This window comes from Sinocyclocheilus grahami, unplaced genomic scaffold, assembly GCF_001515645.1.
Source record: "Sinocyclocheilus grahami isolate Dianchi unplaced genomic scaffold, SAMN03320097.WGS_v1.1 scaffold182.1, whole genome shotgun sequence".
Taxonomy (NCBI): Eukaryota; Metazoa; Chordata; class Actinopteri; order Cypriniformes; family Cyprinidae; genus Sinocyclocheilus; species Sinocyclocheilus grahami.
The window spans coordinates 350,681-377,659 of NW_015505361.1; the positions used below are offsets into that span (position 1 = coordinate 350,681).

Genomic DNA, 26,979 nt, shown 5'->3' on the forward strand with positions numbered 1-26,979 from the left:
TATGAAGCAGCACAACTGTTTTCAACACTGATAATAATCAGAAATGTTTCTTGAGCAGCAAATCAGCATATTAGAATGATTTCTGAAGATCATGTGACACTGAAGACTGCAGTAATGATGCTGAAAATTCAGCTGCGCATCACAGGAATAAATTACATTTTAAAATATATTCAAATAGAAAATATTTATAATAATTCTAAATGTTTCATAATATTGCTATATTTTTGCACAAGAAACTTCTTTTGAATTAATTATTCAAATATTATGGCAACGTTTCTTTTGAATGTTCTCTGAACGTTCTGAAAGTAGCAACATTATAAAACATTGGAAGAACATCTCAAATGTTTCAGGAAAAAAACATTCCATGAACGATGTATGAATAATGTTATTGTGCTAATGTTTTAAGAACAATTATCAAAGACCAGATGAACAAATGTTACATTAACGTTACTGGAAGAATGTTTGTTCATAACTTTGAGAGAACCATGCCAGAATGTTACGTTTGTTTGTATAGTTTGGAACATAGAAGCAAATATTACCATCAAGTACTAATATCTTGATTTATTGTAGGCCTATATCAGCAAGCTCAGCTGAAACAACTTGACTTAAGTCAAGACCGCCTGAAGTGATTAACCAGGAGCACCATTACTGATTTTGGTGATCTTAAATGTTGTGTGATCCTGTTGTGGGATAGCTTTTATTAGTCAGCAAAAATGATATATTGTGAATTACATTTGATGCGTGTGTCGTAGCTTATCAATACTTCTGAAAGCTTAAAAAGAATGTGTCAGTCTAGTGATGGCTAGACTATGGTTTCTCGTCTGAAGGTTTGGCTGTAGAACAGAGCTGTACTCTTGGACCGGGACTCTGGCTTTGTCTTGTATTATGGCTTGAATCCAGTCTAGAACTCCTGGAGCGACGTGCTGGCAGGACGCGAGCTGCAAAACACAGCACTCCCAAAAGTCAGTCCAGGGCAACCTCTTCATCGTTTCCAATCTGTAACATGACGGATCCTAAAATGGATAATTCTAGGTGATTGTTTTATGTTTGTTGTTGTTTTATTTACTTTATGCCATGTTTCATGCGCTCCCAAAGCCACGGAAATTGGACAGTACGCCGATAGAGCTGCAAGAACTGTAATTACTGTTCGTTGGGACTTTATTGCTTTTTAATGAAAGAGCTAAATTTAAGCAGGCATGATCTTGAAATGCGAAGGACGAGCCGTTTCTGTGTGGTGGTTTGTGGGTGGGCGGCCTGGGCGAAAGAGGAGGAGGTGGGCGTTCGTTCATTCTTTGAACATTTCTCCCAAAAAGCCCTGTCATTTGTCGAGAAGGGCGAAGGGGTGATCGCTGCCAAAATTGTAAACTCATTTGTTTGTTGCGTTTCATTTCTTTGCATTCTGAAACACTCAGAAGTTTAACTAGTCTTGATTTAAGCTGTTCCCCACCGGATATGGGTGAGACTAGTTATATTTAGTAGGAATGTTGCCGGTTGTTTTCCAAACCAACATAACGTGATTCCAGATTCCAAATGACTTTAATATCCATGCATGAAAAAGCTGCTTTGATCCTACACTGAATTAATATTTTCCAAGTCTTAATTAATGGAAAACAATGGAGGGAATTGGTATCGTTTTATCGTTATCTCTAGAATCTTGACTGGCTAAAATGTTTGTGGGATCGTTTATCATCTGAACAAGCCAAACCTGCAGTAAAATGTTTTGTGAGTGAATCTCACAAAAAAATGTTCAGGTAACAGTTTACCCAAAAATCCAAAGGAAAAAAAACATTTTAAATTTTGCATATGGACGAATACGAGTTAAAAACAGTGAAAGATCAATATATATGAATAAATAACATTTTTGGGCCCGTTAAGACATTTTTTTGCATTGAAAAAAAATGCATTTAAATGAAAATCAAGCATATTTTCTTTACAAATTATCCATAAGGTATTTAAAAATATTTACCATTACTCTTAATTATTTTCATTACAGCGTTACAATTATTCTTATTTTTTAAGTCAAAAAGCATAAATAATATAATAAATATATTAGTAATATAATTATATGAATATACATTTATTTTTTATTTTTTAAATAATTCAAATAAATTAATGATAAATTCATTCAAATAAATAGTCTTACGTAATGCAAAAGAAATGGAGGGAATTTATTGGTTGATTCATTTCTCTGATCCTAAAATCTGATTGGTTGATAGAAATGTCATGCCAGGCCAAACAAGGTTGATCCGGGAACATGTGCTTCTTTGCATAATCACTTTCATCGTTAGGTTAGACATGTGTAGTGTAGGTATTGAACATTTGCCATAGTCATGTGCTAAAATCAGTGGCAGCACAGATCAGCGTGGGCCAGAATGTCTTGCTTTATTGTGTTTTTATTCATTCATGTTTTATATTCTTCACTTGGGTTTAGAAAACATTTACTTGGAATGTAAAAACCTCTCCACCACAATGTGTAAATCATCAGTGAACTCATGTGATTGGAGGATTGTGGTAAAGGAGGAGGGGCCTGTCGGATGGTGGGCGGGGCTGTGGTTTTGAGTGGCAGTATAAGGAATGGCAGCGTTATGCAGACAGGTACAGTGGGACAGTGAGCAGGCGTCATCATAGTGAGCAGAGCATCCTCAGCCGTTACCAGGGCAACAGTGTACAGTACCACCCTGGGGTAAGTGTGGCTCTCAGTCGGCTCCTGTGTGCATTCTGTTGTCATGACGATGAGATCAAAGCATTATTTATCTTTTCCATATCTGCTGTGGAACTGGCTGATGAAGTGTTATATAGCATTGTTTTATTTTTCATAAAGTTGAAATAAGTTAATATTATATAAAGATTTAGTATATGATTTTTGTATTGTTGTTTTTTGTTAGCAGAAAGCTAATGTCTAACAAATATAACAAACTACCAAATTAGTAGAAAAAAGTCTTATCTTACAGAATCTTGTTTTTAATGTCTTTACACTGTAAGAAGAGTCCATAAAAATAATAATACTATATAATTTTTTTATAATATAGTAATTTTTAATAAGTAATTTCCCATATCGATTTTTCCGTTTTTTTTTTTTACTAATATTTTGAATTATGCATTGCATTGTGTTTTAGGGTAAAAGGAAATGTCTGTAAATTCATTCAATTACAAATTACCAGTACCTTTTCCTTTTTTTCCTACAGATTTTTTTCTTAGTTTAGATTTGTATTTATTTATTTATTGTTTTTTTACTTAACTTTAAGATTTTATATAATGTTCATTAAGTAGTTCTTATGATGTCTTCAAAACTAAATAAAATGAGTAAAAATTGTTCATTCAGAGCTTAGCAAAATTCTCTGAAATCTTGTGTGTACAATTATTTTAGAGAAAAAAAAGAAAAATTGTTGTCATTTCAAATGAATGTGGAGAGCAGCTCAGATTATTTGGTCTTGAGTTCATATTAACTCTGTGATTTTTAATTTGCACACTGAAGCACATTTTGCGACCTTGATCCGATCTCATTTTAAACACTTTTTAAACTAGATGGGGGACATGTGAGTTTACCAATCATTTTCTTCGACATCAGATCTGAGAAGCAAGTGACTCCAGCTAAAGTCTGATCTCCAGTGAATCTCATGTATTTGAGAAGAGGGTCTGAGAATCTCATGGTCTGGTGTAGATCTTGATGTTTGTATGAGAGCAGTAGTTCAACAGTGACGATATACTCCACTATTTTCTCATCAGAGAAGCATTTCTCTCTCTTGCTCCAGTAGATCCAGTAAGTGGTTTCTGGCCTGACTGGGCATATTTGGTCTAAAAATAGGCCAAGAAAAGCAGTTCTGCCCCAAACCACAGGCCTGCTTTAGTTCAACTGGTTATTTATGTCACGCTTTAGCATATAGATCACTTCTGTACACATACAAACCCAGTGTGTCCATCAGAGGAGAGTCGAAGTGCTGTTTACCTGTCTCTGGCACGGTGAGGTTTTGGTGGTTTCTGCTGATGCTGATGATGTTATATTTGCTGCATGTGTCATTGAGTTCCTGCCGTGTCTTTTTCAGATTACATGAGTATAGAAGAATATTTTGAAGAAGATGAAGAACCACCTTTACTGCTCAGCTCCTGTCTGTCTGATCGTAAGTTTCAGACTCTTCATTAAAGAGTGTGTGTGGGTGTGTGAACCTGTGATTACTGCGGTGTGCTGAAGTCATCAGTAATTAATGAGGGATATTACAGTGAGGTTTCTCTCAGAACACCGTGTCTCTTCTCACACTTCTCCGAATGTTCTTCACTTCACTGAGAACCTGCAATGTAGTCAATGAAGAAACATCTCATTCTGTACTACAGTATACCACAGTTAGGCAAGACACTACAGGCAAACACGTTGTTTTTCATGCACTGGACAATTTTGAAATATTGGGCTTTATTTTGCTTGCATAACTTGTCTACTTTCAGGCTAGTGGCAAGAAACATCCAAAATACATATTTTATTACACTTTATCTATTTGCATCTGTAGATTTCGATTAAAATACAAATTTTAAAGTCTCAAAATTATTTTTTTTGCTCATGCAATGAGCCAGAAATCCCTAACAGCACTTACATACACCGGATTTTACAGTTTTATTACTACACTGAAAACAGTTTGGTGTAGAAACAAATTTCACTCATAAATGTCACAATTACAAACAGCAAGTAACACATTGAATTAAATATGACATTTTTAAGTTGAAAACTTAAAAAGTATTTTTTGCAAAACACTCAATCTAAACACAAACACTAAGGCCTGGTTTCACAGACAGGGCTTAGACTAAACCAGGATTAGGCCATAGTTCAATTAGGACATTTAAGTAATTTTTCATAAACATACCTTAGAAAACACATTACTGTACAAGTGCAAGTTTCTTTCAGTTGACACAGTTCAGAAACCGGGGGGTAAATCTGTTTTATTAACAACTTAACAAAAAAAATACAGTATATCTATATTCTGAAGGTTTTTACAGAGGGGTTTGTTCATATATCATTTTGACTGATTAAAAAAACTTTGCAATTATTATTATTATTTTTTTCCAAAAAAAAAAATTCTGTCAGTTTGACTATTTTCTGATTTATTACATGATAAAAAGGAATATCCAAATAAAACATCCAAAAATATGTAATGAAAATGAAAAATTTATATTGGATCTGGCTTTATACATTTGGAAATGTATGCAAATTAGTGCATATTTAACTAGACAGACAATACCTTTTTTCTGAATATTTAAACATAGCATTTCAGAAAACATGCTATACAAAACAGATGTCTTAATGTATTGTGATTAATCAACTGGGGAATATATGGTGATATCTATTAGTGAAAACTTTTACCCTATTCACCTGCCTTAAACTACACTTTACTATCCTGTGTTTTACCCACTGTATTATCCTAATATTTATACAGCAGTTTTTTTAGTTTGATTCTCACAGGCAGGTGTGCTTGTGTGTTTTTAACGCTGGCTGGTGTCGTGTGTGTCTGTAGCTGCTGGAGTTATGGGGGACTTTAGCGGCGCAGTGTCGGTGGGAGGACGGGTGTGTGTGTCCGCTCTGTCCAGCCGGACAGGAGCCCACCACGGTGAGCGATAACACCACCACAACACACTCCACAAAACATGTGCCTGGTCCAGTATGTCCTACATTATGATCTCTGTCCAGATAATTCACTCCACTTTAGGTATATATCAGAAAAAAACAACATATTTTGTAAAAATGTATCATATGATTGCATTTATGCACATTCAAGATTTCGATGGGTTTTTTTTTATCATCTAAACAAGCCAAACCTAAAAAGTTTTGTGAGTATATCTCATGAAAACATGTCCAGGGAGAAAGACAATTAAATCCATTTTTAGGCCCATTGAGATTTTTTATTTTTTTTTTGCATTGTGACATTATTTCCGTTACATTTTCATTTTATGTTTTATTTTTTAGTATTTATTTTTAAACCATTGTTCTTAAGAGTAAAGCTTCTTAGATTGATACAGTTCTTTTTTGTCATTTGTATTCTTATTTTTAGTAATGTATTTATAAAACACATTTCAGTGCAGAAATTGATACCATGCTATGAGAGACGTAACAGTTTGTTCTTTGTGTGTCATCTTAGTGGTGTGTATTTGTTTCTTTAAGGCTTGCGGGGAAGTTGAGGGTCCTGGTGAGACCGGATTGTGCCGGACTTGCCCAGCAGGCACCTTCTCTGATACCCCTGACACTGAGCCGTGCCGCCCACATCTCTCCTGCAGGACACTGAACCGCTGGATCTCGACCGCATCGACCTCGCATTCTGACGCCGTGTGTGGAGGATGTCTTCCTGGGTAAAGAACAAAAAATATTTAGTTATTGTCTTCATCATTGCATCACTTTGGTATCAGAGCAGATGTGTTTTCCTAGTCTCACAAACTTTCCAAGACTGAATGAAATGGAAAGCGTAGAGGGGGCGTATTTATGAACTGACATGTTTTTCAGGTTTCACCCTGCTGCTACGTGGAAGTCCTCCACCCTCCACGCCTGTGTCAGGAGTAAGCGTTTAGCATTTTATACATCAGTGTTGAGTGAACGTTACACAGCAAACCTGGAAATTGAGGGCCGCACCTATCTGTTCAGTTTACTCTTCATAAACAATAAAGTACATAGAAGAAAAACATCTATAAATATTTGAATTTAATAGTATTAACATAAGAATAAACAATTCTTCTGCAAGAAAACAAGGTAGAAACTTATTCCAATATATTGGCTTTTTCACAATAACTTCAAATGCGACTCATCCAACAGTCAGAATTTAAACGTTTGTTGTTATTTTTTAAATATTCACTATTATTCTTAATGGTAAATCTTATTAGATTCTCATTACTGTAATGAAGTTATTCTTATTTTTAAACAGCATAAATTATATAAAACCTTACATTTAGAAATATATTATATATAGGAAGAGTGTGAATGCGCTATATGTGGAGAATAATGCACGGCAATCATTCAGCTAATTTTTTTTATCTTGTTTATCGGTTTTTGCAAAGGAACTCCACACATATATATAATGGAACAACCATTTTAAAAAGTGAATTTTCACTATTATTTACAACAGGATCTGCATTTTCATTAGTTCATTAGAGACAATAAAAATAACTTTGCACATCAAAAACAGCTCCTTTACTGGTAAAAAAAAATGAACTGAATGTAACATTTTTGACAAGCCAAACATATGAATCTCTGAGTAACATGGTTTTTATTTATGCCATAAAATGAATTTCATTCTGTAAAATTATTATAATTATCTACGCAAAAAGCATTTCAAATGTCTCCAGTAGGGGTGTGCGATATTGACAAAAAATTATATCTCGATATTTTATGGGATTTTATCGATAACAATAATTAGACGATATTTTGCTGAGTGTGTTATTGTGCTGGTACCTTAAGGACAACCGTGGACAGCTGACTCATAATGTTTTTAATATTCTTCATATTCTGTGTGGTGGTAAGTTCATATGGATAGAAATTAATATTTTCCAATAAGTTTAAACTGATTTTTGCATTTTATGGGCATTTTTACCTTTATAAAGCCATTTTTTCTAAAAGTGTTCCATTATCTTTTGAGTCAAATTCTTACATTTAATCAGGGAATTAGAATAATAAGACATTTGGGCTGTTACCAAGCAAATTAAATCAACACAGAAGCTGCATCTGAAGTGGCATTTAGATGTATTTACACACATGTATTTTGTTTAATGCAAGACATGAATGCATTTAACCTGCAATTAAAAATGCATAAATAATGTTTTGATATATTAAACATAAAACGTTGAATACTGATATTTGAAATGATTTAAAACATGAAAAAAATATCAAAAAGAAAAGAAAGAAAAAGCCGAAATTTGAAATGAAAACCGCCAGTAGGTGGCAGCAAATCACTGTTAATAAGTGAGTCATTGCAATTGAACCGAATCATTTAAACGGTTGATTCATTCAGGAACGAAACACCGTCATGTTGCTCAGAGACACAAAACAGCACTGTGGCTGTATTCGGAATGATTGTTGTTGGCGAAATAGAGCAAAAACAGGCAATATGGTGTCTAAAACGTAAGTCTCTTAATTAACTTGTTGTTTATTGAATTCAATGTCACATTTTAAATCATGGTAATTTTCGTAGAAAAACGGCACTCTTCGTGTGAAATTGAATAACTATACGAAGTGGTATAAATATATAAATTTTCATGTCTTGAATTTGTGATCATTCTAAATGCATTTTAATAGACTGAATCATGCAGTGAAAGAAAACACACTAAATGCAGTGTACAGGAGTTTTTTTTTTCTTTTTTCTTTCCCCACATTGAATGTATAAAAGGCTCATATTTCATATTAAAGACATGGACTCCATTTTTGATTTTACATACCTCCTGATAAAAAATAAGAAATTTCTTTCAAAGATTAGTATCATATGATGTACAGCTACAGGCCTGTATGTTAACAAGTAATCCTGTTTTCTGTAAAACAATAGTTCTCTGTAAAATAAAATTAGTATTGTTATTATCTTATCGTCTTATCCATTATTATATTGTTTTTTAAAAATCGCAATTTTAACCAGAAAAATCGCAATTAGATTTTTTCCCCAAATCGTGCAGCCCTAGTTAAAACTCACTCCACCCAAGTTTGATTTCCAATATTAACCCAGTGGCCCAATTGTTAGACTAAAACCCCTTCTCCTAAGAGTGAAACTAAATAAATTCACTGAACAAAATAAGAACAGAATGTTTTCTTCTCCTTTGTGTGCATGTGTATCAGTGGGTGGAGCCACAGCTGTTGTGATGAGCTCAGTGTTTTATCTACGGTAGCACTAGCATATGATGGTTCAGGTTCTGCCTGTAAAGCGGGTACATCTCCAGGAACAGAGTAAATGGCACCTTAATTACAGCATGTTTTGCAGCTGAATAAGCAGAGCAGCCGAGCTGGAGTTGGGTTTTGTTCAGGATGTCAGGCAGCATAATTGTTTGTGTTAAATAGAAAAAGAGTAGAAAAAGGAAGTTAATCATGTAAGCCACAAGAGGCTGTGCATGATGGTAAAAGGAGTAGTTCACCTAAAAATTTTAATTTTCTGAAAGTGTGCTCACCCTCAGGCCATCCAAGATGTAGATGAGTTTGTTTCTTCATCAGATTTTGGAGAAATGATCTGAATGGGTGCCGTCAGAATGAGAGTCCAAACAGCTGATAAAACATCACAATAATCCACACCACTCCAGTCCATCAATTAACATCTTGTCAAGTGAAAAGGTGCATCTTTGTAAGAAACAAAGCCATCATTAAGCCATTTTAAGTCCTCTATCCATAATAATGTTTTTTCCAGTGAAAAAGTAATCTGTTCTGAATCAGGAGAGAAATATGCACAGATCAAGAACTGTTTACAAGTCAAAACATATCTATCTACGTCTTAATGGACTTGTTTCTTAAAAACACGCAGCTTCTGGCTTCACAAGATGATAACTGATGGACTGGAGTGGTGTGGATTACTTGTGGATTATTGTGATGTTTTAATCAGTTTTTTGGACTCTCATTCTGACGGCACCCGTTCACTGCAGAGGGTCAGTTGGTGAGCAAGTGATGGAATGCTACATTTCTCCAAATCTGATGAAGAAACAAACTCTTGGATGTCCTGAGGGTGAGAATATTTTCAGCCAATTTAAAATTTGGGGTGAAGTGTTCCTTTAAAGGGGTCATATGATGCTATTTTAAAGATCATTATTTTGTGTATTTGGTGTAACAGAATATGTTGACATGCTTTAATGTTCAAAAACACATTATTTTTCAAATACTGTACATTATTGTAGGTCCTCTATGCCCCGCCTCTCTCAAACGCGTCGTTTTCAACAAAGCCCCCTCCTTTGACAAGCGCAGTCTGCTCTGATTGGCCAGCTGACCCAGTGCATTGTGATTGGCCGAACACCACAAGCACGCGTCGGAAATGTAACGCACCTTACCATAATCGCGAGCTTCAAGCTTTCAAAGTAAATATCAAGACAGTTAATAATGTCGTTAGTTTTACCATCAGTTCAAGCCCGAAAGGGCAACAGAGTCACGTGACAGACACAGTGATGATGCAGTACACAAGCCGCGGTTAAGACAGCTGACGTGCTATGATTTCTGACAGACCGTTCACTCTCCTGTGATGTGACCCTGTTCCCCTCACACACACACACACACACAACGCATTATTCTGCGCTGCGCAAAACTCCGCATTTGAACAGTCAATAGTTTCAAATACTTAAACTAATAACAAAGCATACTTACAGTCGCTGATTCAAGGCCAAATAAACTGCTTTTGCTTTCGCCTAGAAACACACAGCGTCTCCCTGACATGCTGCTTCAACACTACTGCTGTTCTTGAAACCATGCCTTCTTTCTTTGCGTGCACATTTGGGCGGCATTATGCTAATATTTCCACATAGTGAGGTAGATATGTGGGGGCGTGTTAGAACGAGCTGTTTTAGGTAGGCGTGGCTGACTCTTAACTTTTATAAAGAGAATCTCTTTGGATTTGAGACTTTAGTCTTTGCAACTTTACAGATCTTCTTTATGCACCAAGAGCTCGTAACACTCCAAAGAGAAAGTAAAACTTGAAATCGCATCATACGACCCCTTTAAAGCTATAAGTGAATGTGATTTTTATGTTTCTGATTTTTATGTTTCTTTGCATGTGCAAAGCTTGTGCAGTGCCTCAAAGTTGTCAGGGAGTTGCTATGTGATTGCTAAAGCGTTCTCTGTTTTCCTCATCTATCTTTGAGCAGCACAACACTCCCACTGTATCTCCTTTCTTTAGATCAATAATTCAGTCGGTTCTGAGCTTGTAGATCTTCTCTAACTGCCATCACCCTACTGTTGACTAGTTCTAACATGGTCAGTGTGAGTTACATCAGATTCACATCGACCTAGACACACTTAAACTACTAAAAACTGCAAGACCGCCAGGCGAAACCTCTATTTGAAGTGTTCCTACATACATAGAAGAAGAAAATAGCCTATTGGGTGCACTATTATGCACCGTTTATGTAAGAAGTCTAGGAAACAATGCATATTGAAAACATCACAAGATAGCCATTAGGTGTTTAATAATGAACGTCTTGGCTCGAGTGGAGTGAAAGCTTGTGTTGTATAAGTCTGGGTCGGATCCAGCAGGCATCCAGATGAAAGAGGATGATGAGTCTCTGGGGTGTAATGGGGTCGAAATCATTTAACGAAGTAACAACGTTTGCAGTCAAAATGCAGCGTTTCATTCGCTCTTGTTACGTCAGTGTTCCCTGTCGATTTCTGATAGTGCAGTACTGAATTAAATGTCTTTTCTTGGCACTTTTGTTGGAGCTGGAATGATTGTATAAGCACTTTTCTTTCAAGCACTCAAGAGCAATTCTACCTTGACCAGTATTTCATTGCTTCAGAGTCTAACAGTAATCTGATATATAGCCATTGCACATTTCAGCTGTTAGATGAATCCGCATAGATGTCCGAGCATTTTCGATTTTCAGCTGTATTTTGTAAGAGAGGTCTGGTGCAGTATGCAATATTAGATGATTCAGGTATTGCATCAGTATGATGTTTGTACAGTATTTTTGCCATTGGCCACACCTGCTATTCTGAGATAAAACCGTAAAGGTGTCAAAGATGCATTTCCCAGCAGCCTCCTGTCACTGCAGAGAAAGTTCAAGCACAATAGGTGTACCAGTACAATAATGACAGAGCTAAAAAGAGCCTTTTTATGGCTCACAGCAAGTCTGAAATTAGATTGAAGCCATTGGATTAGATTGTTCTGCAATACATTGCATCAAGTTTAGCGGGTAATTTTATTGTAGATAGACAAACAAACAAACATAGAATAACCTCACTATATCATCCGAAGCTAGAAAGTACAAAAATGTTGCTTTGGTTATTTTATAGCAGCAAAATAATATTTTACAAACAAAAACATGATTTAAATTAGTAGGCTATAAACTTGATGTAATGGTCAGAATTTGTACTGTATATAACAACATTTATGGTAGAATGTACATGTACACTACCATTTTAAATTAAATTAATACTTTGATCAAAAGTGACATAAAATACATTTGTTACAAAATATTTCTATTTCAAATAAATGCAGTTCTTTTGAACCACATATTAAGTATTCTGAAAAATAAAATGTATTTACAAAAATATGAAGCAGCACAACTGTTTTCAACATTAACAATAATAATAAATGTTTCTTGAGCAGCAAATCAGCATATTAGAATGATTTCTGAAGGATCATGTGACACTGAAGACTGGAGGAATGATGCTGAAAATACAGCTGCGCATCACAAGAATAAAATACATTTGACAATATATTCAAATAGAAAACAGATATTTAAAATTGTAGTAATATTCACAATTGTACTGTTTTTATTTTTAATCAAATAAATACAGCCTTAATTGGTGAGCAGAAGAGACTTCATTCAAAAACACTAGAAAATGCGAATAAACAAATAAAAATAAAGTGTATTTTCTAGCCAGTTTGTGATCAGGTTTAAGCAGCAGGTGTTTTTAGTGGATGGATGAAGTCGGTTCACACAGGTGTCCTAGAGAAAGAGAGAAACCACAAATCAACATTATCCTCCAACACCAAACAAACAGTCACAGGTTTTCAACACTAGATCATTCGAGACTTACAAACTTCTTTTTGCCAAATGTTTTGCTTGAAAACACTCGTTCTTTACAATAAATAACACTTGACAAACATAATTAGCATTTTAAGTGTCCGAACACTTCAGCAGGTGCATGACTATGATTCGAACAGAGTGTCTCTGGTTGATCAGAATAATAAAGCAGCGCTGCAGTGCTGAGTGAGCTGTTCTCTACAGTACTTCCCCAGCTGCCTCACTGGGATATAGTTACCATAGAGACACTGATAACTACACACTGAGCCTTCTGTATGCTATAGATTCACAAATGCATCACAATAGAGACTGTCAGAGTTTAGCAGTGGCGTGACGACATTTTTGGTGTGTTCTGAATCCGTCTGCCTGTGGTGATTAATGGTGAATTGGCGTGTTTTTAACTCTAATGAGGACGGAGTGCAGCGGTTTCCCTGTGCTGTTAAACTCTTTTAAAAATAGTATTTGATGGGGATGACATCCCGACAATACAAACACACACCCACAGAGAAGTTTTAAATACTGCTGGAGCTTCAAAATAATATTTGTTCACTGTGAAGCTCACAAAACCGGTCAAAAACATGTATGTGTCACCCATATCATTTTTAGTACTTTAAGCTCATTTCCCCTCAAATTGTCAACACTGTGAAGCAGTGCTGTTTTAGAATTATTTATATACTATTATAGCATTTTTAATTAGCTTTCATAGTTTTAGTTTTCAATTTTTTATTTAATTTTAAGTGATTTTGTTATGTGCAAATTGTAATTTTTATTCATTTTTATTTAAATATTTCTATTTAGCTTTCATTCATTTGTATTTATTCACCTTTTTAATTATTGTTATGTATTTAATTATTTATTTAAGTTGGTTGGCAAGGCCAAAAAAAAGTTATTCTCATGTAGGTTTTTCATCTAATATTTATAGAATATTATCTAATTTCAGCTCTATTTCAATTACAGAAAATTATTTTAATAGTTTTAGCTTTAGTTGACAATAATAACACTGTTTTGAAGTTTGAGAAAAAAAACATTTAAATTGTAAAATCTTTATACAGTATTTGTTGTACTAAACTGTACTAAATTAAAGTGTAATTTTAATAAAAACTTTTTTTTAAATCTTGTTTGAACTAGATGGTTTTACTTACTATATAACAGTTATCAGGTGGAAAAATGCAAAAAAACATTTTTTAAATAAATTAAATAAATAAAAAATAATTTTTAAATGCAAAAAAATATATATATATACATTTCATTTACCCAAATTAAAATGTGTTAATTATATAAGAGCAAATAAAATATAAACACTTTAAAATATAGCAAAAAGTGTACAGACTTAAAAACGGTTATGCTTTTGTCCTCAGGAAACCCTTGTCCCTACATTGTTGATGACCCCAATGAAGACACCATCAGCATTCTGGTGCGGCTCATCACAGAGAAGAAAGGTGTGTGATGTTTCTTGACACGTTTAACTCACCCTCACATCACACTGTGAGATCAGAGTCTCATTGCATCTCGATGTGTTTGTGTGTTACAGAAAATGCGGCTGCTCTGGAAGAACTTCTGCTGGAATATGAGAATAAACAGATGGCCCTCAACAAGAGCTCATCCATCAAGTAAGAACACACACAAACCTACTCAAAATCACTTTTGAAAACTCACACACAGCACACAGAGTCCAAAATTAACTTTGAACTGAGAAAATGCATTGTCCATAAATATTTCTTAATGGCCATGCAACTATATTTTGTCATTTTTATTACACAGTATATTTTTGTCCTTAAAACGATGGGATTTTTATGATGTTTTTTCCTTGCACAATAGTGACACACAGTGCAGGTCATTATGTCAACACAGCATCATAAATGAGTCAGTCTGTGTCTATCTGTGAAACTGAAACTGTAACAGAAACATAAAGAACCGTTGTGGTTTCGTTCCTAGTGTCTTTGTGAGAAATATTCCATGTACAGTATGTGTCACCACAGGGAGGTCTGGAGAAGAATAAGCTCTAAGCATCCTAGATAAACTACTGATGGTAAGACTTGTGAGTCACAGCTAATGTAAGACAAGTAAATGTCTTAAAAAGTTCTTACAATTCTATTTAAACCATGTATGTTGCAGTTCTTAAGAAAGTTACAATTTATATTCACATTCCCCGACTAGTTAGAGAGTGACTTTGTTAATGCTTGTCAATCTATCTTATTTGCTCGAATGCTATCTTCAATATTCCCATTATGAATAATAATAAGCAAGTGACTAGCAAAGCATGTAATTTATGAGATTATAGGTTTAATGTTGTCTTATGAGATAATTGCAAGTTTTAAAGTGTGAAATGTACATTTTACACATAAGACTGAATAATGAAATTAATATTTTTATTCAGCAAGGATGCATTAAATTGATCAAAATTGCACAGCTCTCTTCAACATAAGAAATGTTTCTTGAGCAGCAAATCAGCATATTAGAATGATTTCTGAAGGATCACGTGACACTGGAGACTGGGGTAATGATGCTGAAAATTCAGCTGCGCGTCACAGAAATAAATAACATTTTAACATTTATTTAGAAAAAAACATGTATTTTAAATTGTAATAATATTTCATAAAATCAAAGTTTTTACTGTATGTTTGATCAAGTAAATGCAGCCTTAGTGAGCAGAAGAGACTTCTTTCAAAAACATAAAAAAAACTCCATTCTTTTGAATGTTAGTGTATGATTGAAGATAGTCAGTTCATGCTTGAATCGTTGCGTGACTCATCTCCAGCCTTATGAAATGAATTGAGCTCTGAGAGGAATTCCCAGTTGTGAAACAGAAAGCAGTTTTCCATTAGCTGAGATAAAGATGCAGCTTATTCTTGTAAACTCCTTAATGAAAAATCAATGTACTGTTAGAAGAGCTGAGGAAGAGGTCGTGTCTGTGTTAATGAGTTTGTACCTGGTTTGCAGTGCTGACAAGCCTACAAATCATCAAGAAGGAAGTGCTTGTTCATTTTCCAACTGAAACATCACCACAGTGAGGTCAAGGCCCCTTAAAAAGCATAGAGGGAGCTTTCTATTTTTTTTTCTTTTCTTCTTCTTCGAAAATGGACTTGTTTTGGTCATTATTGTACATTTATGTGCATATTTATTGACTGTTTTCCCGTGCATCCAATCAGATTTCAGAGTCATAATTATGCATTTTATAATGTCAAACACATCATAACAGTCAGAGACAGAGCCTGATTCATCTCTTTGAAATCACAGTTGTACAGTGACTTCTGGGAAATTTACTGGCACAGATCCGGAGATCCGGTGTGCTGCCATCATCAGTGCCTGCTGAAATAACAGCTCAGTTCAAGAGATCCTTTAATTCCAGACCCTTTTCTGCAGGCGGAGAGCGCTGCGTTATACAGCTGCCGCGAGCTCAGGGCCTCTGACATCATCACAATGGAACTATGGGAGGGGGCGGGTGGATATCAGGACTCCATGAATGGATTGTGGTTTATGTGCTCTCAGTGTGTTTAGAGAAGACCTGAATATCCTTCAAGACTTATTTTAAGAACTATCTGCGCATGCCTGTTTCGGTACGCCAAGAATCAAGCTTCATTGGTATACCAAAGCATTAATTAAACGCTGGATTTTTGTAGTGCTGATGGCAAAGCATTGTTATCTGGTTGCTAATGTGTTGTGAGTAGTTTAGGGTGCTGCTATGTGGTTTCTAAGGTGTTCTGTGTAGTTTAGGGTGTTGCTGTCTGGATGCTAAGGTGTTGTGAGTAGTTTAGGGTGTTGCTATGTGGTTTCTAAGGTGTTTTGTGTAGTTTAGGGTGTAGCTATGTAGTTTCTAAGGTGTTGTGTGTAGTTTAGAGTGTTGCTGTCTGGATGCTAAGGTGTTGTGAGTAGTTTAGGGTGTTGCCATGTGGTTTCTAAGGTGTTCTGTGTAGATTCGGGGGTTGCTGTCTGGTTGCTAAGGTGTTGTGAGTAGTTTAGGGTGTTGCTATGTGGTTTCTAAGGTGTTTTGTGTAGTTTAGGGTGTTGCTATGGGGTTTCTAAGGTGTTGTGTGTAGTTTAGAGTGTTGCTGTCTGGTTGCTAAGGTGTTGTGAGTAGTTTAGGGTGTGGCTATGTGGTTTCTAAGGTGCTCAGTGTAGTTTCGTGTGTTGCTGTCTGGATGCTAAGGTGTTTTGAGTAGTTTAGGGTGTTGCTATGTGGTTTCTAAGATGTTATGTGTAGTTTAGGGTGTTGCTGTCTGGTTTCTAAGGTGTTGTGTGTAGTTTAGAGTGTTGCTGTCTGGTTGCTAAGGTGTTGTGAGTAGTTTAGGGTGTAGCTATGTAGTTTCTAAGGTGCTCAGTGTAGTTTAGTGTGTTGCTGTCTGGATGCTAAGGTGTTTTGAGTAGTTTATGGTGTTGCTATGTGGTTTCTAAGGTGTTCTGTGTAGTTTAGGGTGTTGCTGTCTGGTTGCTAAGGTGTTGTGAGTAGTTTAAGGTGCTACTGTGTTGTTTCTAAGGTGTTCTGTGTAGTTTAGGGCATTGCTGTGTGGTTACTAAGGTGTTCTGAGTCGTTTAGGGTGTTGCTGTGTGGTTTCTAAGGTGTTCTGTGTAGTTTAAGGTGTTGCGATCTGGTTTCTAAGGTGTTCTGAGTAGTTTAGGGCATTGCTGTCTGGTTGCTAATGTGTTCTGAGTTGTTTAGGTCTTTGCTGTGTGGTTTCTAAGGTGTTCTGTGTAGTTTAGGGTGTTGCTGTGTAGTTTCTAAGGTGTTCTGTGTAGTTTAGGGTGTTGCTGTGTGGTTTCTAAGGTGTTCTGTGTAGTTTAGGGTGTTGCTGTGTAGTTTCTAAGGTGTTCTGTGTAGTTTAGGGTGTTGCTGTCTGGTTGCTAAGGTGTTGTGAGTAGTTTAGGGTGTTGCTATGTGGTTTCTAAGGTGTTTTGTGTAGTTTAGGGTGTTGCTATGGGGTTTCTAAGGTGTTGTGTGTAGTTTAGAGTGTTGCTGTCTGGTTGCTAAGGTGTTGTGAGTAGTTTAGGGTGTTGCTATGTGGTTTCTAAGGTGTTTTGTGTAGTTTAGGGTGTTGCTATGGGGTTTCTAAGGTGTTGTGTGTAGTTTAGAGTGTTGCTGTCTGGTTGCTAAGGTGTTGTGAGTAGTTTAGGGTGTTGCTATGTGGTTTCTAAGGTGTTTTGTGTAGTTTAGGGCGTTGCTATGGGGTTTCTAAGGTGTTGTGTGTAGTTTAGAGTGTTGCTGTCTGGTTGCTAAGGTGTTGTGAGTAGTTTAGGGTGTGGCTATGTGGTTTCTAAGGTGCTCAGTGTAGTTTCGTGTGTTGCTGTCTGGATGCTAAGGTGTTTTGAGTAGTTTAGGGTGTTGCTATGTGGTTTCTAAGATGTTATGTGTAGTTTAGGGTGTTGCTGTCTGGTTTCTAAGGTGTTGTGTGTAGTTTAGAGTGTTGCTGTCTGGTTGCTAAGGTGTTGTGAGTAGTTTAGGGTGTAGCTATGTAGTTTCTAAGGTGCTCAGTGTAGTTTAGTGTGTTGCTGTCTGGATGCTAAGGTGTTTTGAGTAGTTTATGGTGTTGCTATGTGGTTTCTAAGGTGTTCTGTGTAGTTTAGGGTGTTGCTGTCTGGTTGCTAAGGTGTTGTGAGTAGTTTAAGGTGCTACTGTGTTGTTTCTAAGGTGTTCTGTGTAGTTTAGGGCATTGCTGTGTGGTTACTAAGGTGTTCTGAGTCGTTTAGGGTGTTGCTGTGTGGTTTCTAAGGTGTTCTGTGTAGTTTAAGGTGTTGCGATCTGGTTTCTAAGGTGTTCTGAGTAGTTTAGGGCATTGCTGTCTGGTTGCTAATGTGTTCTGAGTTGTTTAGGTCTTTGCTGTGTGGTTTCTAAGGTGTTCTGTGTAGTTTAGGGTGTTGCTGTGTAGTTTCTAAGGTGTTCTGTGTAGTTTAGGGTGTTGCTGTGTGGTTTCTAAGGTGTTCTGAGTTGTTTAGGTCGTTGCTATGTGGTTGCCAGGGTGTCATGTCATTGTCCCAGGCTTGAATTTGGCTAGAATCTTTTCCAGTCTGCTTTACCTTTGTTAAAAAGTATTGTAAAAAAATATTTTTGTAAAATACACTCACAGTATGGCTATGAGTGTGAGTGTCTCTCTGCCTGTGTCTCTCTCTCAGGTTTCCGGCTCTTCCTCATTTCTCTCCGTTCCGGTCGTTGCCGCGGCTGTGTTCTCATCAGCATCATTTGCACACTATAAACGGGCTGGCCCCGCGCTCCGGCCTCTGCTGCTCCCGCTGCAGTCAGAAGAAGTGGCCTGAACTGCTGCTGCCCATCGATACGCACAAGAGCCCCACTAACCTGGTCAAGACGCCGGAGGTCACCATCCTGTCTGTAGGGAGGTAAGAAAAATGTAAAATAAAATATACAATTATGTGAATTCAGAGAAGAAAGGCCTTCATTTCAGCTCAAATGTGTTGTTTCAATCCATACATGAGAAATCTGTTTTAAGCTTGTTTTTTAAACTGGTGAACATTATTAGACAAAATAGATGTACTTCCCATATAGAGACCATCCAAACCATTTCCCAAAACATTAAGGTGCCTTGTTTTGCCCAATATTTTTAGGCAGTTTTGTATGTGTTATTATTGTCTTTTATTTTTTATGATAGTATTTATTAATATTTTAAATTACTTTCCAATTTCAATTAGCAAATTTTTTTATTAATTGTTGTGTTATATACATATATATAAAACTGAAAATATTCATCCAAGATAGTGGAGTGCACCAACAAAAAATAATGTAATGTGATAATATTAACAAAAAAATTGATGATCTAATTTAAGAAAAAACTATTTTTGTACTTAATTGGATATGTTAACTTCAATATATCAGTACACTAGTGTCAAGAGTTAAGAGTCTACTGGAATCTGTCAAGTCTCTCGAGCTCACTAGGTTTTGGAGCAGACCTGTAAATCCCAATGACTGAATGAATCAGGTGTGTTGGTTTGAGATGGTGATTCACGTCTCATTCTCACACACACACACACACACACACCTGGTTCTGCTCACAGTGACACATCAGGCCTGTAGTTTCACTCACTGACCTCTGTGTCACCTGCATGTGAACGGCAGGTTTCAAGTCGCTCAGATCCCAGAAGTCAAGTCAGCTTCCAAGGAAGTGACCCAGCCGGATCCGAGCGATACGGACTCCATGGACAGCAGCCACACCGAGCCTGCGGAAGAGCGTTCCCTGCTGGGCATGTCCTCTTCCTGTAACTCCGCCTCCTCAAAGTCCAGACAAGAGGTGAGTTTGTAAACAAGCGGAACAGGAATATTCCTCCAAGCACTCGGTTTGTAGTTTCTCTTCCTCATCTCTCCCTTTACTGCCTTGACCTGAAGCTCATTGTCTAAAGCCATGTGTAAAAACCCCTACAGGAAGTCTCACCAGTAAATGAATAGGAAACACTTCTTGAGTCATAGCTAGTTAGTCCAGATTAGTGAACATCCGGTGAAAAACACTGTAGACAATCTTTAAAAAATGCCTAATATTATCTAATTTAATGAAGCCAAGTTTAAAAATGGCAGTAACATTTTTCATCACATACAGTGTTTTTGCAAAATAAGAATAAATATATATCAGATTGAATGCAGCTGTCAGAGTCTTAGTTTTAAATGACAAAGTATTACAATTCAAAGTAAAGTATTCAAACTGTATCATTTAACTTAAAATATGCAAAGGAGTGTAAAGATATGTTCAGATACTCCCATATAATGTCAGATAACTTAATATAAACACGAGCTTATAAATAAATAAGCTATAACACCCACAGATGAGCAGAAAACATCTGGCTAGTGTTTGCATTTTCTTCTTTCGGTGTAATCTAAAATATTGTCTTCAGCATCATTCATACATGTGAATAGAACAAATATGAAATCTGGCTTAGATTCAGACAGGAATCATGTCTTTGTGGCAGTTTTTCTGCGATAATACTAGACACCTTAAAAATCATTGTCGAAAGCAAAAATGGTATGAAATGCACATATTTTGTGAGGAAGCGAGTAAGAAACAGGTATGGGATTTCATTCAGTGAATGTGATGCAGGGCTGTGTAATAATTGTAGAGGAGTTGCATCGAGGGAAGGTCGGTTTTTGTTACCTAACGTAACTGTTTACCCTCTTGCATAAGAATCTGCGGGACGGTGGGCTAATGGCTTCACATTGACTAGCAATAGCTCCTGGGATTTACAGAAATACCTCACGGCATTTATAAATGACACACAGAACAACACTAGAAAATAGCTTTTCTTTTTTAGAAAGTACAGTAAAAGCAGTAATACTGTGAAATATTATTATGATTTAAAATAACTGTTCTGTTTGAATATATTTTAACATGTAATTTATTCCTGTGTTGCTTCAGTGTCACATGGTCCTTCAGAAATCATTCTAATAAGCTGTTAATGTTTCAAGAAACATTTCTTATTATCAATGTTGAAAATATTTTTGTGGGAACAGTGACCGTTTTTGTTCGTAATACTTTGATAAAGTTCTAAAGAAGAGCATTTATTTGAAATAGAAGTTGTTTGTAACTTTGGAAATGTCTTTACTGTCATTTTTGATCAATTTAATGCACTTGTTGAATAAAATTAGTATTTTCTTATTTATTTTAACATTTTTAAAACACATCATGTGATCCATAGAGGGTTCATTGTGTTTGTTTGGTGCTACACTGACAAATGTGAGAATCTGTTTGGGTTTGCTGCTGTCCTCAACTCAAACTCTTTGTGTTTTTCCACTGGTTCAGTTCATACCGAGTCAAATCATATTGTCTGGCACCCTCTGGTGGCTGGAAAAGTTTTAGCATTTGTTAACCAACAAATGACTCGAGACATCCTTTAATTCATGTGACTAATCATTCTCTCTCCCAGATGAACATCTGAAAGGCTGAGGAGGAGGGCGTCCAGGACGGGACGGATGACATCATCAGGAGGCCAGCGAGCGAGCGATCGGGGCAGACGTGTGATGGTGACGTCAGTATTCACCACCTTGAGGAGCCTTGAATTCAAGACCTTAGGAAACATTCGTATTTATTGCATAAGTCCTAGAACTATTTTATTAAAAAACAATAAGCTCTGTCTCTGCTAGCAGATAATAGGAGAGCGAAGGGCATTTCCTCCGAAAGCATGTGTGCTTCCACAAGACACTAAAGAGGTCTTCAGTGCGGAAAACAGCACTCAGAACAACAAGACACCCGGTGAGACGTTCTCTCCCGTTAGAAAACATTACCAAGTATTATGAGAACTAGTTTGATTTGCATCTTTTTACTGTAGTTCTGTTTTTTAGTATTTAAGATTTTAAATGAATTGCATATGTACAGTCATGGTCAAAAGTTTGCAAACCTCTTGTTTTGTTAATAATAAATAAAAGAAAACCTACAAAAACACATTGTCAATTTCATATGCATATTATATATTCTATTGTTTTTATAAAAATTAGTATTCTCTGGTTTTTACACACAAAGGTACAGGATATACAAAACTATTTATTTAAGATGGTTTACACTAGTTCACCAACTAAAACCTTTAATACAGTGAATGTGCTTTTGAATGTCACATTTTGGACTTCAGTTTTGGAATAAATGCACTCATGTGACTAAATCAGAAATCATGAACAAAAGAGAACACAAGGAAACAAGAACCAAACACTGAAATAATCAAAGAAACTACAAGATAAGAACAGAAAACTAAACCAAACTTCAACATAGAAGTCAGAAACGGGAATATACATGACTAATGTACAGCAGCCCTAAACTTTCAATGTGTGAATGTCTTAATATTGGATTGCAGAGTCCAGCAATTTAACTATGAATATGACTTGAAAAGTGTGCTGAAGTTTTTTTATTCAAATAAGCTTGGTTTGATACTAATGCAATGACATTCAGACATTTTAAGTATGGTTCAATACTTTTTGGGACCACTATGTTTCATATTTTTTGGTTTGCATTTTTATTTCTTTAAGGATTAAAAAAACAGGCGGCTAGTTGTTCCACAATTTAAAAACTGCTTATGTAAATAGCACAGAAATAGTAGCAATATCACTTAAAAATGAGCATTTTCAAGTGTTCACAAGCTTTTGACCATGTCAGTGGGATGTAATATTTCATTTATTAATGAACAAACAAGCTCTTTTGCACCACAACCTTCAGCTTATCAGCTTTATTGAAAAAGGAAAACAAAGCAACACACTGTATTCATTTATATCTCTAGGAGATGCTTTCTTATCGAGGTGTCTTACAATACAGCATGCAAATCTTAGGACGGACTGATGAGAAAATCATGCTAGAAGCTAAACAAAAAAAAGGTTTATTGTTCCTTCTGAAAGTATTATCGTCTCAAGAACATCTGTAGTGCCTCAGACTAGCTGTCTGCTTCTTTGCTATGTAACACTAATGAAATATATTTAGTATTAGCACTAAACCTTATGCATTTCAGATTGCTGGCTTTATGGAACCGGTAGGATATTATTTCATTGTGCTGTTGTATTTCAGTGCAAGCTGGACCTGGTTTCTCTCTTGGTTCTTTTCAAACATTAGTCATCAGTGAAGTGGGCACTGGGCATTATTAATGACAAAAGACTGTGTTCATCAGTCTGGATGACGTTCACACTGCAGCTGAATGTGGATTCGATTTGAAAAACAACACTCAATCTGACATAAATGGAAATATGTTACGTATCAGATTTTTTTTGTGTGATTTCAGTGCGTACAGTTGTGGTTAGAATTTACGAGATTTTTAAATCAAACTTTCAGAATAACTGCACTCTAACTTCCTTTTGCATGAATTTAAAAATAATATATGAACTTTATCAAGTACTATTCACAAAGGTGCAAAAAATATATTTTTTAATATATAAATTGAAATTGACATATTTATGGCTTTATTTGCATACTCAGTTATAGCTAGAGACATAAATCGTTGTTATACCTTACTTTGCAAAGATCAACTAGGATGAAAAGGTAAGGGGAAACTCAGCACTGTATTGTTGTTGCTTTTATTTATTATTCTCATTAATAATGTTGTTTTTTCTTGAGATTTATACTCTTGAAATAAAGAACTTTACTGCAGTATCAGAGATGTGGAAATTCATCTTTACATCTCTTCATTTATATAGACTGATATTAAATGCATTGCATCTCCATGCTGTATATTTGTGATGATTTTTCTGGTAATATACCATTCAGAAGTTTGGGGTTGGTGATGTTTTTTTAATGTTTTTGAAAAAGAAAAAAAAATCTTCTGCTCACCAAGGCTGCATAAATTTGATCAAGAATTCAGTAAAACAATTCAAAATAACCATTTTCTGTGTGAATACACTGTAACGTATGCAAAGCATCATTTCTCCAGTCTTCAGTTTAACATGATTGTACAAAAATCATTCTAATATGCTGATTTGATTTGCTGCTTAAAGAAACGTTTCTTCTTCTTCTTCTTCTTTTTCTTCTTCTTGGTGTTGAAAACGTATGTGCCGCTTCATATTTCTGTGAAAACCGTGAGACATTTTTTTAAGGGTTCTTTGATAAATAGAAAGTTCATAAGAACAGCATTTATTTAAAATATATTTTGTAACACTACATTTAAAAGGTTATTACGGTCACTTTTGATTAATCAAATGCATCCTTGCTCAATTAAAGTATTAAATATTAAATAAAAAAAACTTACAGACCCCAAACTTCTTTGAACAGTGGTTTAAAACGTGCTTTTGCATTTTTAAGCATTAGCAATGGCTAAATGTATCAACCTAAACAAAACAGTATAAGCTATAGCATTTTCTGTATACTAGCACACTATTCTGATCTAACATGCTGTTGGACGGATTATATGCAATAACCTGATGATTACCAGGAAATTGTTACAGTAACACAGTAAACAGTAGGGCTTTTCACACTTTAAATAGTTAATTACGCCGCGGTCACACTAGACTTTGAGCATGCGAAATGTAGTCGTATAACGGATCATTCTGAGTCTGATGACTTGGAAACAGGGTTGCCAGGTCTGCGAAACAAAACCAGCCCAATTGACCGTTTGCAAAGAGCTTGACTGACAGGCGATCGGACCAATCATAACGCCAAATCCGCCATCTTGCCCGACTAACAAATCAGATGGAAGAGTAGATTAACTTTGGTGGACTTAAACTTGAAAAATTGATAATTGATATCATTCCGCGGTTGAAATAAAATACGTTATGATGTTCATTCATGTTTATTTCATGCTTTAAGTAAATATGAAAAGACGATCGGTTCATGTGTGCCAATACAGCGATCTGTCACGACACATTAAAGAGCCACAAAATGGTATTTATTGTTTGAATTTCTTTAAAAAAAAGATAATATTTTAAAGCCGAGACCTTGTTTCATACCAGAAGTAACCTGCTCTGTCTTGTCTGTCGGCTTGTTGTCAGTTTCCTCTTTGCTCCGTATTTTTTTACTGTGTGAGAACGTGATGTGTAATGTGAGAGAGGCATGGCTTGTCGGACATAGCAACAGTAACTAAGTAGGGCAGGTTTTTGCTAAGGGTCAATTGCTATTCAAAAGTAGCCCAATTGTAGTCTCAGCCTCAGAAGTCATGCCCACAGACCGTTGGCAGAACGTCTGATGCAGATATCGCACACTAAATTGGAACTGTGACGATGAGCACGTATCAGAATCATCTAAACGCTGGATTTTCAAAAGTATATGAAATATTTCAAGTTCGCGGCACAGAATCTTTAAAATATGTCCAAGAGTTTTACACACCGGTCTGTTATTGTGGGGACATTCAACACTGTTAACCACAATATCAAAAGGAAAACAAAATGTATTACTGATCACTTAATCATGATTTCATTAGTGCCATATGCTCTTAGCATTTATGCTAGCAAGTGGAGTTTTTGGCAAAAAAAAAAAATGTGTCAATTCTCTTACCGTCAAACTCTGTTGCCAAGATAGAGTAACAATGCAGACAATAGTGCAACAGAATTGAAAGTCCACCGGATAATTGTCAATTCTGTTACTTAAAGGGTCAACACTGTTTATGAACTATTTTCACAAAAAAACAATATTTGTTGTTTAAAATTGTTTAACAATTGTTGTTTAAAATCTCATAAACATTATTGAGATATTATGCAACCTTATAATATTTCAAAAACATTTTTTATTGGATATTGTATATAAAATATTTTCAGATGAAAAATATTTGCTCCAAGTGGACAATTCTTTGAAGGCATAGGCATTTTTTTTTATGGTGTGCAGGTGAAATATTATCTCAGTTCCAAATGTTGAAATGTAAGGACTGTTGGATTTTTCCTTTTATGATTTATTGTTATTTCTACACATTGCCTAATTTGTCCGTAACAGAGTTGACAAACAATTTATGCTTGATTTCTTGTTGATGCTGTTTCTGAAGCTCTGTCCTGCCATGAAGTAGAGGATGGGGTCGATGCAGCTGTTGAGACTGACCAGAGTTCGCGTGACTTTGTAGATGTTGTTGGAGAGTCGTATTATGTCGCAGTTGTGTTTGTCCAGGTAACGGAAGGGGTAGTATATACTGCGGCTCACATGGAAAGGCAAGAAGCACAACATGAAAGTCAGAATCACAATTATGATCATCTTCACCGACTTCTTTTTTGAGTGCTGTGACATTGGTTCTCTGAGATCGCCGGGATCAAGAAGTTTCTTCACCATCAGGCCGTTGCAGACCAGCACCACTCCAAACGGTATGACAAAAAGCAGAAACATCACCACCGAGCTGTAGACCAGAAAGTCATCGAAGAGATCCTGGATGGTGGTGTCATGACAGACCCGATCTTCACCATTAAGTCTAATCCTGGAGAAATAAAGAGTCGGGGCCTGTAAGATGAGAATGATCACCCATATTCCCACAGAAACCAAACGAGCGCGACGGCCGTTCATCCAGTACAAAGAGCGCATCGGGTGGCAGATGCCTAAATACCGGTGCAGACTGATGCAGCTGAGGAAGAGGATGCTCCCGTAGAGGTTTGTGTAGAAGAGAAAGCGAATCAGCTTACACATCAGCTCACCGAACGGCCAGTCGTTCTTATCAGCGTAATAGTAGATGAGGAACGGCAGAGTGAGGATGTAAAGCGTGTCGCAGACGTTGAGGTTGATCATGTAGATGGTGCTGGGCTTCCAGTGTTTGGTTCGGAACAGGATGACGTACATGGCCGTGATGTTCAACCCCAGACCGAACACAAACACCAGAGAGTAACTCACCGGGAGGAGAATGTACTTGAAGTGTTCTTTTAACTCACAATGGTACCGACTATTATTAGTTCCTGTATCGTTATCCATTGCCGTTCTGATCCAGATCTGTCAGAGAATAAGACAATTAAAT

The 26,979-nt window shown here is 36.1% G+C and overlaps 2 protein-coding genes across 2 annotated transcripts in view; one reads left to right on the plus strand and one right to left on the minus strand.

Annotated features, from left to right (window-relative positions):
- Window positions 1–21,708, plus strand: part of LOC107594384 (tumor necrosis factor receptor superfamily member 19L-like) — a 30,753-nt gene extending 9,045 nt beyond the window's left edge. Inside the window, exons 2-10 of the mRNA XM_016284404.1 lie at window positions 4,044–4,118; window positions 5,499–5,591; window positions 6,143–6,327; window positions 6,479–6,610; window positions 13,981–14,105; window positions 14,198–14,276; window positions 18,772–18,993; window positions 19,727–19,944; window positions 21,520–21,708. Coding sequence (XP_016139890.1) covers window positions 4,077–4,118; window positions 5,499–5,591; window positions 6,143–6,327; window positions 6,479–6,610; window positions 13,981–14,105; window positions 14,198–14,276; window positions 18,772–18,993; window positions 19,727–19,910 — 1,062 coding nt within the window. The 5' untranslated portion in view covers window positions 4,044–4,076 and the 3' untranslated portion in view covers window positions 19,911–19,944; window positions 21,520–21,708. The remainder of the gene's footprint in view (window positions 1–4,043; window positions 4,119–5,498; window positions 5,592–6,142; window positions 6,328–6,478; window positions 6,611–13,980; window positions 14,106–14,197; window positions 14,277–18,771; window positions 18,994–19,726; window positions 19,945–21,519) is intronic.
- A 2,851-nt stretch (window positions 21,709–24,559) lies between these two features.
- Window positions 24,560–26,979, minus strand: LOC107594385 (P2Y purinoceptor 2-like). Its single transcript, XM_016284405.1, has 2 exons — window positions 25,994–26,979; window positions 24,560–24,642 (listed from the first exon to the last, which is right to left on the minus strand). The coding sequence occupies exons 1-2, from the start codon at window positions 26,934–26,936 to the stop codon at window positions 24,560–24,562; spliced, it is 1,026 nt and encodes a 341-aa protein (XP_016139891.1). The 5' UTR covers window positions 26,937–26,979.